General features: G+C 41.6%; 1 protein-coding gene across 1 annotated transcript in view; it reads left to right on the top strand.

Annotated features, from left to right (window-relative positions):
- Positions 1-947: 947 nt before the first annotated feature.
- TNMD (tenomodulin) overlaps positions 948-14,504 on the top strand; it is a 136,269-nt gene continuing 122,712 nt past the window's right edge. Inside the window, exons 1-2 of the mRNA XM_030208713.1 lie at positions 948-1,096; positions 1,230-1,364. Coding sequence (XP_030064573.1) covers positions 1,049-1,096; positions 1,230-1,364 — 183 coding nt within the window. The 5' untranslated portion in view covers positions 948-1,048. The remainder of the gene's footprint in view (positions 1,097-1,229; positions 1,365-14,504) is intronic.

Below are 14,504 nucleotides of genomic sequence, written 5' to 3'. Positions count from 1 at the left end.
GTTAAAGGGTTGTTAGAGGGTCGTTAAGGTTTAGTGCATCTGGCCCCCAGTCCTGGAGGCACCCCAGCCAGTCAGGTTTTCAGGATACCCTCAATGAATATTCATGAGAGAGATTTGCATGCACTGCCTCTACTACATGCAGATGTCTGTCATGAATATTCATTGTGGGTATCCTGAAAACCTGACTGGCTGGGGTGCCTGCAGGACCAGGTTTGGGAACCACTGGTTTATAGAATAACACTGAGCACGTTTTTTTTGTTCAGTGCCCAAACGTGGGTGCCATTTTTAAAATATCCCTAGTGTGTGGATAGTTATATTTTGTATTTTTGCATGTAGTTCACAGCCACTGCTGCTCACCGCCAGTATTCTGCCTTCTTCAGCAGGGGCTGATGTCACTGAAGCAACATTATATATTTGAAAATGCCTAGTGAGGATCGTGCATATTGTAATCGATCTGATAAGACTGTGACTTGGAGCTGGAGTAGCCTGAAATCTCTCATTATATCCTATTGAGTGGCCTAATTGCCATTATTTGGCCTCCCCTGCAGCTTTTGCTCAGATGATGAAGCACTTTATTATTCACCTATCCTTCGTAAGTCAATGTAATGCTCATTTTATACCTGCCATATCAAGTTCTATTACTAATATATCTTTATAGTGAGATTGATTTGCTAATCTAACTATGCTGTGATGATACATTAGAGTAGGCTTTAGAGTTGGTCCTAAAATAAAACCTAAATTCCCATCAGAACCCTGATCCCAAGGATCAGAAATTAAAACAAATCAAACCATTAGATGCTTGAAAACCCTCTCAAATAATGTCTTGGCCTCTCCTGTGGTGATATGCATGCCTCTGTCTAGATTTTTGGAAAATTCTTGGACTATAGTACCACCCACAATAAAAAGAGGCTTCAGTCATGACAGATTAATGAGCCTTTCACCCTCTCTGGTATAGTATCTGCACTCCAGCTTTTTGTGCGCTACATCCTGACAGCTGGTGCTCCTCCACTCGTCTCTGCTGCAGAGAAAAGTTTGGCATTCAGGAGCCATGGAGCAGATTCCGCAGGTAGTGCCTCAGCAGTGTCTTCCTGCAGACGTAAGTTCAATATTTCTTTCCTCCTCTTTTGTTTTTAACATTTATATTTGTTAATGCCTGTTTTATTCCACTGAGCATCTAAGTGTTTAAATAATTACCATCTGCTGTGGTCTTTTTTTTTAAACTTTGTTAGGTCGAGGCATTTAAAGCCAAATCGAAGTGCAGGCGATACAAAATCTGGGGACTCATTGTCTGCATATTGCTGACACTTTCTCTGTTTCTTCTGTTGTTCGGGCTCAAACATTTCTGGCGCTGGCCACCTGAAAAAGTGAGTAGAGGACTTTATCTTGAAAAACTTCAGCAGTCCTGCAGCCTGTATTAGAGTATTAAGTCATACTGCCAAGCCGCCATTTGTCATTCTGATTTATTTCTATATTAATTATTCCAACAAAATTGTTTCTACAGAGAATTTTTATTGCATGTGTTCATGCTTTGGTATTTATTTTTCAATCATTATTTATGAAATTATACAATAACCAAAGGAAACTTACATGTCAAAGCACAGCATATCGGCATAACCTGCAGTGACACATCCAGTTCTTTCTTCTCTTTCTTATTATTTTGTAAGTCTAACAACAGACTTAGGGGTCCTTTTACTAAAATATGCTAACGGATTTAGCACACACTAAATGCTAAGAAGCCCATAAGTATAAACCCCGGGATTCTATATATATATTGTGCTGAGATTTCCGTGTGGAAATAGAAGCGTATTCCATAACAATGCACATAACATAATTAGTTAACAAGCTAATCAGTGCTGATAATTGGACGTTAATGACCAATTATCAGCACTAATTGGCATTAACTAGAATTTACTAACACTACTTGCCTAGCGTATTCTGTAACGTGGTGCACGTAAATATAAGTAGTATAGTTGAAAAGTGGGCATGGTTATGTGCATGGAATGGGCTGGTTGTGGGCATTTCTAAAATCTTTGTGCATTGTTATAGAATACACCTGTTTCATGGCTAATTTAGGAATTGGAATTTACACCAGGATTTACTTAGCATAATTGACCGCGACTAAATTTAGTCACAAGGACCAATGCTCACCGTATTCTATAAACTGGGTGGAAATTTAGGCTTATTCTAAAAAGTACACTTAAATTAAAGTGAACTTTATAGAATATGCCTAAGCAAATTTCATTTCGGTGCCAAATTTGTAGGTGTGATATATAGAATCTAATCCAAAATAGGCTTCTTAGCATTTAGTGCGTGCTAATCATTAACATGTGCTAAATCCGTTAGCGCACCTTAGTAAAAGGACCCCTTAGGAATGTAGCATGGAGATAGCTACCATTGTTTTCCTCCATCTCAGGATTTTCCCAAGTATAGGGCTTTTTGGATCATGAGTGATATTAAATCAAATTAACAATAATTACTATGCTAATAACTGTGGGAAGAAATGACAATGTGCTCGATACTGTCTAAAATGTTGACAGTTTATCCCCAGTTACAGGGGCTCTTGCTGTTGTGATCTAGGATCTTACACTAATGTTTCTAAATGCAGGAAGATTCCTAGATTGAGTACTGGGTTTAGGATCATGATTTAAGATTGCACGTTTTGCACTCATATCATGTGTCATGTCTTTCCTCTCTCCTTATCCCTTATACCCCACCCAGAGTCCTTCATTTTCTTACTGACAATCATTTGCAAATTCCTTCTCTTAGAGAAGCCCATCATAAATCCACCTGGGCTTGTGCTTTTTTTCCAGCTTGCCCCCGTCGCTCTGGAATTCTCTTCCCTCTTCTACTGGTCTTGAGTGTTCTTATCCCGGATTTAAAGTATTACTAAAAACACATCTCTTTCAAAAGGCCTTCTCTGTTCAATTAGACCCTGGTGGTCTCCTCGGGATCCACTTGCCAAGCAGTTTCCCCATCCCACTTTCTCCTTGTTCCTTTTGTTTCTCCTTTCCTTGAATGTGTTTGGTGTTCTTTTCCTTTTTCTGTTAAATTAATTAAACTCTGTACATCACTTTGTTATCTCTCTGAGGAAAGGCAATTAGCCAAGTTTTATATAACCAAATAAAAAAAACAACTGTTTCTGAAAGAGAATATACACTTTGGATCATGGAAGAGCACTTTGATCAACCAGCATTGTATGGCTTACTGCTACACAGCTTGCAATATATGCTATAATAAAAATGTATAGTCTGGGGTGTTTTAAAATGTTATGTAGATTTACAACTTGCATGCTTTTCAGTGTATTCCTCCACTAGCACGTTCTCCCCACTTTCTCTCTCCCCCCTAAGCCCCCATCAGTTGATAAGAATTTGTGCAGATGAGGCATCTTCAGCATTGAAAATAAGATAGCGAGTACAAGAAAGGGCAGTAGCGTAGGAAGGGGGGGGGGGCGGGAGGGGCGGTCTGCCCTGGGGGCACGTGCTGGGGGGGGTGTTGGCCCCGCTGGTTCCCTGCTCCCTCTGCCCTGGAACAGGTTACTTCCTGTTCCGGGGCAGAGAAAGCAGGGAACCAGCGGAGCCGACGCAGCTCCGAGTGATGTGCACTCGGGGCGGATCGACCCTCCCGCCCATCCCCTGCAAGTAAGAATGCGCTCCGGGGGGGGGGGGGGTCACTCCGAGGTGGGGTGCGCCATGGAGGGGGGTGTGTGCCGTGCTGCACCCGGGGGGGGGGGGAGTTCGCAGCGGCGACCCGCCCCGGGTGTCAGCCGCCCTTGCTACGGCACTGAGAAAGGGTACATGTAAATGGGAAGGAGAGAAGTGGCATTTTTCTGCTGTTTATCCAATAACTATCTCTGTTTTTCTTTTTTTGTATGACTATGTTATGTTAATGTTTATCAGTTAAATACTAACAGAGCCCCATATGTGATGCAGTATAACGTAATACAAAATAAAGTTATATAATATAATATAATATAGTGGTAAAATTTGTAAAAAAATGTATTCCAAGATTCTTTATTAATTATACACTTTTGCCTTAGACAGCTCAGATTACTATATCTACAAGGAGCAAATATTTCTGGTAGATTAAGCATTTTTCCAGTTCTCCATTTATCTTGCCAGAAGTATCTGGAATATTCATTGCCACGTGGACAAAGCAGCCAGGATGCTGCAGGGATTTATTTTCAGGGCTTCTCTTTCTTTTTTTACATATTGTAAACTAAGGTACAGCACTTGTAACAGCGTAGTCAAAGAGAAGTTGGGCAAAAGAGAGGAGAGGCCAGAGTACTGGTTTAGGAATGGAAATGCATATGTTCATCTGCCCTAAAAGGTAGAGAACCAACAAGGGGAGACAACCAAACTTACTTGGATAAGGAGAGACAGCTTGCAGGTGGCTGACAGCTGGAAGATATCTTTAGCAAAGCAGGATATGGTAAGGGCAAGAAATAATGATGCCCAGATCTTGTAGGTCTGACAACTGGCTAGAGAAGTGTAGGAGAGAACAAACTGGGTGTGTCAATTGGCCCGTATCAGCCATCATCTCTATAGGGGTCCTTAACTAGCGGCAGTAAGCCCAACGCGGGTTCCCACCCCTCGTGCGCACCATTTCCGGCACTACAAAAATATTTTAATTTTTGTAGCGCCGGTGTTTACCCAGCGGTAATCAGGCAATGCTGCACCCTGCCCGTTACCAACAGGTTAGCGCGGGAGCCCTTATTTTCGCTTCAACGGGTGACAGTAAGTGCTCCCCACTGAAATGGCCATGTGGCAAGTGCTTCATTTGCCGCATGGCCATTTCTTTTTTTTTTTTAAAAGCCTTTTACTCGCTATAGTAAAGGGGGGCCTCATCATGCATCAGAAACACACGCTGACACCAGCACAGGCCCCCTTTTGCCGCAGCTTAGTAAAAGGACCCCTATGTTTTTATGTTATGTTACAGTGGATATAATAATTTGATCATATCCTGTATATTTGAAACAGCCTCATTGGGGCCATTTTAGTAAAATGTGCTAAAATTTGTAGTTACCATGGCTTAACGTGGGACAGACACATAGTCAAAAGCACAGTGTGTATCTGCATAACCACAGTGCAATAGCTGCAGATTTTATGTGGTACCTTTTGGGAGCATTCTATCTATTTTTATTGCAGATGTGTGTTAATGTTTCCATTAGTGCATGGTACTTGCTAAGAGTTAAAGCGAGACTATTTACAATCTCCTATTTAGAAGGAGGTAAGTGGTCCTGTGTTAATTCTGCCTTACTCAATTACCCCCCTAATTCTATAAAAAGGTGCCCAAAATTGTGTGCACAAATTTGGGTGCACACCCAATTTTCCACACACAATTTAATTGAATAGCAAGCTAATTTGTGCCAATAATTGGCATTTTTACCAAGCAATTATTGGCACTAGTTAGATTTAATTAGAACTTGTGCACAAAAATTTAGGTGTAGGATCTGCGCCTACATTTTACGCGTGAGTAAAAAAAAAGGGGCACAGAAATGGGAGGGTCATGGGCAGAATGGGGGTGTTCCTAGCATTTGAGTGCATTGTTATAGCATAACGAGGACATGCGCCTAATTTAGGCAAGTATATTTTCACCATGTTTCAGTTGGTGCAAATGGCCACACCTAAAGTTAGGCACGATTCCTGGGTATAGGCGCTATTCTATAAACTGCCTCTAACTGTAAGTGTGGCTTATAAAATAGTGCTTTTTTCAGTGCCACGTACAGAATTCACCCTCTAGCATGCAGTAAATGTAACACAATAGCTAGCTAGTGCTTCCAGGCCCATTTTCTAATCATCCCATGCGTCCTGAGGCATAGCCGGCTCAAGGGATATTGGCACCCTGAGTCAACTTGCTTTGGCAGCATCCACCCATCGCATCACTTCTGGTACCCCCTTCCTCCTCTCCCCACTCCCCCATGAGTTCAGCATTTCCACTCGATCCAGTCTCTCTTTCCCCCTCCTTTGTCCCATTCCCTGTGGGTCCAGAACTGCTCCCTCACCTCTCTCACTCTCTAGTGGTGGGATATTATCATCAATTATTAATAACTAGTAAAAAAGGCCCGTTTCTGACACAAATGAAACGGACGCTAGCAAGGTTTTCCTTGGAGTGTGTATGTTTGAGAGAGTGTATGTGAGAGTGACTGTGTGTGACAGAGAGAGTGAATGTGCGAGTGTGAGTGTGTGTGAGAGAGAGTGAGTCTGGGTGCGAGTGTGTCTGTGAGAGAGAGAGTGTGTGTGTGAGAATGAGAGTGTGTGCAAGTGCGTATGTGAGACACAGTGTGAGAGAGAGAGAGTGTGTTTCACACAGATACAGTGTGTGCAAGAGAGAGTGTGTGTGAGACACAGACTCTCTGTGAGACTGAGTGTATGAGACCAAGAGAGTCTGTGAGTGACTGTGTGACACGTAGAGAGTGAATGTGATACAGTGTGAGACATAGAGTGTGTGAGAGACAGAGAGTGAGTGAGAGAGAGTGAGAGAGAGAAAGACATTGACTGTGAGAGAGAGTGTGTGTGTGACAGAGATACCTTCCCCCCCTCTCTGGTGTCAGGACCCCTCCTCTCTCTCTCTCTGGTGTCTGAGCGTTACTGTGCATACTCTGAGCTCTGGCTGTGCATCAATGAACTGACCAATCCTATTTAATAGAATGCACCTCCAACATTCTGAAGCCGAGAAACCTCGTGTGGTTGGTCACTTCTGCTTGTGATGAACCCGGAAGTACGTGATGTCAATTCAGGAGATGGATACAGAGAGCAGGAATGCCTCAGCCATGCAGTCAGCTTCAGAATGTTGGAGGTGCGTTTTATTATATAGGATAGTTCAACCTGTCTATAAAAATCTTTGGATAAAAGTGCAACATAAGTCTAATCTCTTCATAGAGGTGGTTGATAAATCCCAATAAATAATTGATTATTATTATTATTATTATTATTATTATCAAACATCATCATCATCATCCTCATAAAGAAGCAGAGACTGAAAATGCACCCTAAACTTTGGCTAATGATGGAAGTTTAAAGACAAAAGCTGCTTATAAGACTTCTCATGCAATTCTCAATCAAAATGACGCAAAAAGTTAAATTAATCTTAATATTTGAGGGGTCATTTTACTAAGCTGTGGTAAAATGTGGCCTTCGGTAGTGCAAGCACATCTGTTGGGTGTGCGCTGGGCCATTTGTTTACCGCATCTAGGAAAAAAATGCCTTTTTTAAGGGGCTAGATAATGGACGTGTGCTAAAATTGAAACCAGCATGCATCCATTTTTGGCCTAAGACCTTACCACCACCCATTGCCTTAGTGGTAAGGTTTCACATGCTACCCATGTGGTAAGCATGCAGCTTGTGCCAACTGCTGTTTACCTCCAGGTAAGCGGCCCGTGATAGAAAATAGAAAATTATTTTCTACCGTGGGATTCGGTGCGCGTCGAATTCGGAATTACCACCCGGCTCACACGCTAGTCGGGCAGTAGTGTTGATTTGGCACATGCTCTATGCATGTAGGCCCTTACGCAGCTTAGTAAAAGGGCTCTTGAGTTTGGTAAAACATTGCATCAACACATGAGGTCCCTTCCCTACCCATCTCACTCCTCCCTTCACCCACCTCACTTAGGCTTCAAAAATGTATAGATCAGAGAATATGGAGTGGGAAGAGGAAATATTAACAAGGTGATTACTTCCAGATGTATTTCTGCTCTGCTGTACACTGTCTAGCCATACACAGCAGAGGGAAGCACTAAATTATCTCCAGACTCTATGGTATGTGCTGCAGCTTCTGATGCAGTTATGTGTGAAGCGTTCCAGTTGCACAATAGTCACAATTAGGATTATGAATGAATTATCAAATGCATGTAGCAATAAAAACAAGAAGTAAAAAGAACTCTGAGTGATGAAAGTGGGAGAGCAGTAAGAATCATAAGCTGAATATTTGCAGAAACAGATGCAGAGTGAAAAGTGGGATTTTTCAGCCAAGCACTGCAATGTGGCGTTTGTGATTCTCTTCCATTTTTAGGAAGCTCCTGTCTTGAGATGTACATATGTATCAAACATATCCTTTCACTTGCTTACCAGATAGTCTTATTATTCATAGGTTCTTGTATGGAGTGTAAACTCATAGGCAGAAAAAAAAAGAAGAAAGGCAGTGGAGAAACAGATCTATCTGTTTTTGTGATTGAAATAATATCATATAACCACTTGAATATAAAGAAGCATTTATGTATACTACAAATATGAAAATATCAATAAACAAACCACTATAACACAACCCTACATGACCATGTTATGACACCTTTTGCTTGCATTGGGCAAAGTTGTGTGGGAGTCCTCCAACTGCTTTCCTGCCAGCAGAGGGTGCTGCTTTAATATCATGTGGGATGCAGACTGCAAACTCTGACAATCCCAAGTGGCCCTCAATGGTTCGCATTCAAACAACCAAACTTGAGTTCTCAGTTTCAGTTTCGGCTTCAGCCGAAACCTGGAGATGAGTTATGGTTGCAATTTTGGTTTCAGCTAAAAGCTTTCAGAAAGTTTCAGTGTCAGTTTCGGTTTGGGCTGAAACTGAAAAAAGTAGTTTCAGTTGCCTCTATAGCATGGTTAAAACCCTATAATGAGTGTCAATAGCACCTTACACACATTTTCAACATAACGCATGAAAATCTGAGCCTACACACATTAAAATTAATGAGATACATCACATGCAAATGCATTCAAAGCAGATCATTACTAAGCAAATGGATAATACAGCTTGTGTTCGTTTTTCATGAATAATGCAGCTTGCAAAGTTTAACAACTCCACAGGTGTTGTTAACTCCACACCTCCCCCCCCCCCCCCCCCCCCCCAACCTTTCCTCCTTCCCTTCAGGAGCAGTGATCCACTAATGCACAGCCCAATGTGAAGATGCTGGTGCTTAGTAACAAATACTCCCATCCCTTTTACAACCCCTAGACCCCTTTACAATTTTCCCCTCAGTCCCATTTTCAACAGCTCCTATCTCTGATCTATCTTCAAATACCCTGATCCCCTGTCTAAACCTCCAGGAAAACTCTAGCCCATCATACCCCCTAGCACTTTTTAATGCTCTCCCTATTTAGTAGTGGGGGGCAGCAATGATACTTGAATGCTCCTGCCCCAATGACTTCCTAACTCAAATTGGCAGCCTCAGCCTGCTCCTGGCAGTCTTGCATTACTGAGGTACTGCAGGTTTGTAGATCCTGTGGTAAATTTTAAAGTAGGTTAGGAACTAGACCTCATCAAGCTGCTCAAAGACACCTATAAGCAGAAAAGGAATCATTATTCTGTCAGATATATACAGAGAAGATTATTAGTTTCAAAAATAAATTTAGCTGCCAGGGAGATCAATGCAGACCTATAAAAGAGGATTTTCAAAGCACCAGACAAGTCTGCACATAACAGAAAAACTTAAGCTTTAATTGTTATGTTATGTTATGTTATGTTATGTTATGTTATATTATGTTATGTTATGTTATAAAGGACGTATCACATGCCAACTCCCTCAATTGAGATTCAAGGTGAGATACAAATAGTAAAAAGAGTACTGATGCAAAAGAACAGGCATTATAAAAAATGTGTAGATAGAAAAAAAAATCAAACATCATTATCTTACTAAACTTAAACAAATACGTTTTCAAAGCTTTACGTAAAGAATAATAGCATCTCACCAGTGGCGTACCGAGGGCAGGGCGGTGGAGGTGGTCCGCCCCAGGTGAAAGCCTCTGGAGGGGTGCAGAAAGCAGCCGCATGGCTGTCGGCTCCGCTGGTTCCCTGCTCCCTCTGCCCCAGAACAGGTTACTTCCTGTTCCAGGGCAGAGGGAGCAGGGAACCAGCGGAACCGACAGCCGCGTGGCTACTCCCAGCAGGTAAGAATGCGCCCGGGGGGGGGGGGGGTGTTGATACGCTGAGGGGGGTGTTGTGCTGCACACGGGGTGGGGGGGACATATGCCGCTGCACCCAGTGGGGGTTGCGCAGCGGCAATCCGCCACGGGTGACAGCTGACCAAGGATCGCCACTGCATCTCACTAAACATAATTCTGCAAGAAGGTTAGTCCACAATTGGACAGCTGAAATAAAAGAGAGTGAGAAAATAAAGCCTTAAATCTCACATACTTGACTGTGGGAAAAGTCAGTAATAACATTACAGTTGTTGTATGGAGGTTTAGTATTTTCACCAATTGAGATAGATAGACCCTCTGGACAGGTACCTTCTAAAAACTTAAAAACTAAGCATAACACCTTAAATTAAATCCAAGCCTGTACCGGCAACCAATGTAGCTCCCCAACAGAGGAGTTGCATGATCACTGCGAGACTTACAAAAAAATCAATCTGGCAGCTGAAGGTTGAATCAATTGAATTTCTGAAATCAACTTCAGAGTTAAATCTAAGTACAGAGAGTTGCCATAATCAAGTAAGGATAAAATTGCAAGTTGCACAATAATTCTAAAGTGACCCTGCAAAAAATAAAAGCACAACAAATGCAATTGCTTCAACTTGAAATAAGCTTTCTTAACCAGACTATCAATCTGGGGTTCCGTTGTCACTGAGGAATCCAGGAACATCCCTAGAACTTTAGATACCCTTTCAACCTTTAATTGAAACCCATCACTAGTTGGAATCAGGGGAGTAGCCAGACGTTGCCGGAAGGGGGGGCCAGAGCCCGAGGTGGGGGGCACTGTTTAGCCGCCCCCCCCCCCGCCGCTGCTGCCACATTGGACCCCCCTGCCGGCCTGCCGACGACCCCTTTGAACCCCCCTCCCGCCACCAACCCTCCCCCGCCGTCGCCGCCCACCCCGCCGCCGCATCAGATACCTTGTTTGCTGGCGGGGGTCCCCGAACCCCGCCAGTCGAAGAAAGTCTTCTTCAGCGCCGGAGTAGCGCCTTCGTTCAACGAAGTTCCTGGTGTGTTCAGCTGTTTCTGATGCCTTACGTCCTGCACGGGGCTACATGCACGGTGCAGGATGTAAGGCGTCAAAACAGCTGATCGCACCAGGAACTTCATTGAACGAAGGCGCTACTCCGGCACTGAAGAAGACTCTCTTCGACTGGCGGGGTTTGGGGACCCCCGCCAGCAAACAAGGTATCTGATGCGGAGGCAGGGTGGGCGGCGACGGCGGGGGAAGGTTGGTGGTGGGAGGGGGGTTCAAGGGGATTGTCGGCAGGGGGACCAGGGCGAAATCTACGGGGGCCCAGGCCCCATGTAGCTACGCCACTGGTTGGAATAGACTGAGGGATATTTTTGACAAATTAAAAGTAACAATGATAACCTCCTTTCAGGGTAACCGTAAACAATTTTATAAAATGTGATAAAATCAAAATCATGGGGAAATAATCTTGTAAAAATTTTTAAAAGAAAGAAAGTGTAAACCTCAGTATCATTCACTAACTATGTATTGCTGAGCATCACACGCAGCTGGTCGAGTGATCTGGGTAACAAAATCTACAAAAGAAACGCCACAACAATGTAGAGGAAATATACACTGAAATCTTCTGTGGTGGCGGCCAAAAAGCAAACAAGATGCTAGGAATTATTAGGAAAGAGGTACAAAATAAGACCAAGAATATTATAGTGTCTCTATATTGCTCCATGGTGTGACCTCCTCTTGAGTATTGCGTTCAATTCTGGTCGTGGAAAAAAGGAAGGATAAAAAGAATATGAGGCTTTCCAAAACTTAGTGGTTAAGACCTTTAATATAGTCACAGAATTAACACATCTAGGACCCTACACGACCATGTTTCTGTGTGTAAGCCTGTTTCAGGGGTCAACAAACCTGTAGCATATGTAGGTAAAATGTGGTCCTATAGTTAGTTGTTCAAAGTGCCTTTTAGTGTACTGTACTGGACAAAGACATTTTTACAGTGCTGCAGTGTAAGTAGCTCCAGGAAAGCCCAACAGTGTTTTGTGGGTGCTAAACAGATAGCGCTCTTTTTGGTGTGTTATTGGGGTACCTGACAGTGTAAATTATAACAAAAACGGGTCCCAAACAAGACTAACATTAGTAAGTACAATGTCAGGAGTAAATGTATTACCCCTTATCCCTAGATCCAAGCCCACTGCACCTAAATAATAAAAGGAACTAACTCCATACTCAAATATTACAAAAAGAGTATTATTTTATTTACAATAGCAACAAATAATGTAAGGAAGACATGAATAAAGACAAAGACAATCCTATTACATAAATAGCTTGGAGTAAACACATTTAAATCCCTAGCTAGACTCTGAAGTACAAAGAGTCATTATAAACCCAGAGCACGATACAAAGATATATGGCATATACAACCTGATGCTGTCCTTCAGATATCAGTGAATTCCTCAGATGTTAGTCCAGTCCAATGCATATCGTGCCCCTCGGATGTAATGTTGATGTACACCACCGATAAGAACTCCTTTTTATAGAGAAATCAAGAACCTTATTTATTCTGCTGATGTTCTTTTTGTCCTTGGATAACATAAACAAGTACATGGTGACCAGACATTGTGGCTCCAAAGTCCTGCATTCTATAAAGGTCACCCAAAGTTGCTAACAATCTATTATCGATGTTAATTGCCACTAATTAGGATTCAAACACACATCTGCCTGCTAACTATAACCCTGGGTGCATAAACCTCATAGGGGTGAATTCTATATATGGAGCCAAAAAAAAATCAGTGCTGAAAAAAATGTTATTCTATAAGCTGCGCTTAAAGTTAGACACAATTTAAAACAATCCCAGCAGAATTTAATGGAGAAATTTCAAGTTCAAGACAATCAAGTTAGCAATTTAAAGGCTGAACTCTCTACTTTGCAGTTGTTTTCAGGAGAGGTCTCTAAAGAAAGGGACATATTGAAGAGGAAAATAGAATACTTGGACAACCAGGGGAGGAAGAATAATTTACGCTTTATAAATTTTCCTAAAGCTCCTTTGACCTCACCTATAGACATGCTTCGTAAATACTTCCAGGAAATACTTAAAATCCCTCCAGAGGCTTTTCCACCTATTAATAAGGTCCAATATTTAACTGGGATTAAGAAACTAGACCCCTTGGCTGCCCAAAATCAGCTTGAAAATTTAACAGCTTTTTTGGAGAACTCACTGGACACTGTGACGGAGAGGACAACCCTTTTGGTATCATTTGCGATAGAACTTGATAGAAATAATATTTTCAAAGTATATTTTAAACATTTAAATGAGAAATTTCTTGGTGAACAAGTTCGTATATATCCAGATTTAAATAAAGATACTCAATTGCGGAGACGAGAATTTATGAGATTGAGACCTAGAGCAATTGCCCTAGGTGCTTTATTTGTTTTAAAATTTCCATGTCGTTGTATTATATCTATTGATTCAGTCACATATATGTTTCTTGAACCCCAAAAAATGAAGGTCTTTATTAGTTCTAGAGAAAGTAGAGAACCTCAACCTTGAATGTTCAATAGGTTTGACACGCTGATATTCGGCTGTGAGTAATTGCATGACACCGCTCTTTAGATTATGTTGTATATTTTCTTTCTTTTTCTTTTCCTTGTTTCTTGCCCGATAAATTGTGGTCTAAATGTACTCTGGATTATTTCACGATTTGCAACATTTGATAATTTTTATTTCCTTTTTTCCGACATTTATGTTGTATGACTAAATGTATTATAAAATTCAATAAAAATAAAATTAAAAAAAAAAAAAAAAAAAAAAAGTTAGACACAATTTATAAAATAGTGTTTATGCCCGGGAATCACATCTAAATTTAGGAGCAGCAATTTGCACTAACTTAAATGTGGTAAAAATCTTTGTGCCTAAATTAGGCGCATTTCCCCCTGATTCTATACCTACATGCGTTAATTTTAGGAATGCCATTCTGCCCATGACCCTCTCAATTCCATGCCCCCTTTTTGATCCAGTGCCTAAATTAAATCTAATTAATGTCAGTCATTGCTTGTTAACAAACCAATTATGAGTGTTAATTAGCTCATTATTCAATTAAATTGCATGTGCAAATTGGGCATGAACCCAAATTTGAATGTGTAATTTTTACTGACTTTTACAGAATTCAAAGAATAGTGGGCAACCCAAAAGAGGGTGTGGCCATAGGAGTGACATGGGTGGATCAGGGGCATTCCAAAAATTTGGACACAGTGTTATAAAATACTGCCATTTACATGCTGGGCGCTGTCATTTACACCAGGTTTCAGTTAGTGTAAAATCTAGCACTCAAATTTGGAGCTGAAAATTGGCACTATGCATTATTTCATAAAGGGAACTCAGCCAGGAGCATCCTTGATAGAATAGCATTTACCACAGATTTTTTTGGCACAAATTTTTGAGCAGGAGAATGGTCACTCTCCCACTTTTTGTGTTCTGTTGTCCTCATCGTGGGGCGTTTGAGTTCTCCGCTTGCCAGCGGATCTTCTCTCACAAATGTTTGAGCGCCATTTACTGAATCTGGCCCAGTGTGTTTAGAAGCCTAACGCGTTACAAAAAGGTAAATAAAAAAAAAAATAGAACTCAATTATAACTAACA

This window comes from Microcaecilia unicolor, chromosome 7 (genome assembly GCF_901765095.1).
Source record: "Microcaecilia unicolor chromosome 7, aMicUni1.1, whole genome shotgun sequence".
NCBI lineage: Eukaryota > Metazoa > Chordata > Amphibia > Gymnophiona > Siphonopidae > Microcaecilia > Microcaecilia unicolor.
This window is presented reverse-complemented; position numbering and strand designations above follow the sequence as displayed.